This window comes from Crocuta crocuta, unplaced genomic scaffold, assembly GCF_008692635.1.
Source record: "Crocuta crocuta isolate KB4526 unplaced genomic scaffold, BGI_CrCroc_1.0 scaffold13, whole genome shotgun sequence".
In the NCBI taxonomy this organism is placed as follows: Eukaryota; Metazoa; Chordata; class Mammalia; order Carnivora; family Hyaenidae; genus Crocuta; species Crocuta crocuta.
In genome coordinates this window covers 7,191,342-7,192,757 of record NW_027530007.1, presented here as the reverse complement: position 1 = coordinate 7,192,757, position 1,416 = coordinate 7,191,342, and the positions used below count along the sequence as shown (strand labels likewise).

General features: G+C 61.9%; 1 protein-coding gene across 1 annotated transcript in view; it reads right to left on the bottom strand.

Annotated features, from left to right (window-relative positions):
- The window catches only part of MEGF6 (multiple EGF like domains 6), a 78,560-nt gene extending 77,819 nt beyond the window's left edge, over positions 1 to 741 (bottom strand). Inside the window, 1 exon segment of the mRNA XM_077763994.1 lies at positions 705 to 741. Coding sequence (XP_077620120.1) covers positions 705 to 741 — 37 coding nt within the window.
- Between the last annotated feature and the right edge of the window lie 675 nt (positions 742 to 1,416).

Sequence of the window (1,416 nt, the reverse complement as noted above, 5' to 3'; positions counted from 1 at the left end):
CTCCGCGAGCTTCGCGCGCTCCTCCAAGGCTGCAAGTTCTGGATGCCCTGCGGCCGAGTGGCCACCTCCGGCGGACCTCGGGCCCGGCGCCCATCTTTCGGGGCAGCCCTCAGCCCTCCGGCCCTCTTAAGGCTCTGCGGACGCCCGTCCGTTGTCCCCGGGTGCCCGCTCCCGTCTCGTGCCAGGCAGGGGCCGTGGGTACTCCCCTTTGGGCACCCACGTCGTTGGTCACCGACCACCCCCTGAGCATTTTTATCCTTATTCTGTGCAGGGTGTTCTCGCCAGTGGCCTGAGGTGGGCGTGCCCCGCCTCCCACAGACCCTGGGGCAGGAGTCGCCCTCTGGAGGACTCAGTTCTCTCAGTTTTAACCCGGTTTGGGGCGGCTGCCTGGCTTAGCCTGTAGAGCGTGTGATGACGTGGGGTCTTGAGCGCAAGCCCCATGTTGGGTGTAGAGAGAACTTAAACAAATGAACCTGGGTTGGGTTTGGAATTCACTCGCTCCTGGGGTGAGGGCTGGGTGTTCCTGGGCCCAGGGGCTCATGGGGTCCCTGGGGTGGAAACCCCCTTAGGAAGTTTTTGAAGAGTAGGGGAAGGTGCAGTCTAGGTAGAAGAAGAGCGGCCAGGAGTTAGGCACCCGTTAGGCACACATTAGGCACCTGCTGTGTGCTGGGCCCAGCTGCAGAAACCCAGGTGGTCAGGCTCACTTCCGAAGCTGGCAAGCCTCTTTCCTGGGGCTTTCATCCTCCACCGCCTCACGTGGGTGGGTGACTGGCCCTCCCTCACCCTCGTACAAGCGCAGGAACTCCTGGCTGGGAGGGGCTTGGGCGGCAGGGACCCCCCCCCAGCTGTCCGGAAGCAATGGAGATGCAGCAGGGCCCCCCAACTATCCGAGCCCCCCACACCACCTGGAGGGTAAGAGCCATCTGGGGGCTGAGGCGGCAGATGGGGAAACTGAGGTCAGAGTGGGAAGCAGCACCCCAAAGTCGCCCAGCTGCAAACTGCAGATCTGAGAACTGAGTGTAGCAGTCTGGCTCTGGGGACCTTTTTGCAAACCCCTACTCTGCTGGCTGTGAATCTAAGAAAAGCTCTAATGTGCATGGAGTAGGCAGAGGCCCCACAAATCTGGGGTGTCCCAGTCTATCCAGCTGCAGGGACAGGACCACGGACCCACCAGGCTGAACAACGGACATTTTCCCCCAGTTCTGGAGACTGGAAGTCCAAGGTCAAGGTGCCGGCTACTGGTTCCAGGTGCGCACCCTCCTGGCTCGCAGACGCTGCCTTCTCCCTACGTTCTCACACGGCGGAGAGGGGGCGGCCGGGAGAGAAGGCTCTGTTGTCCCTTCCTCTTCTTCGAAGGCAGCAGCCCTATAGGATCAGGACCCTACCCTTATGACCCGGTTTACCTTAACCGCCTCC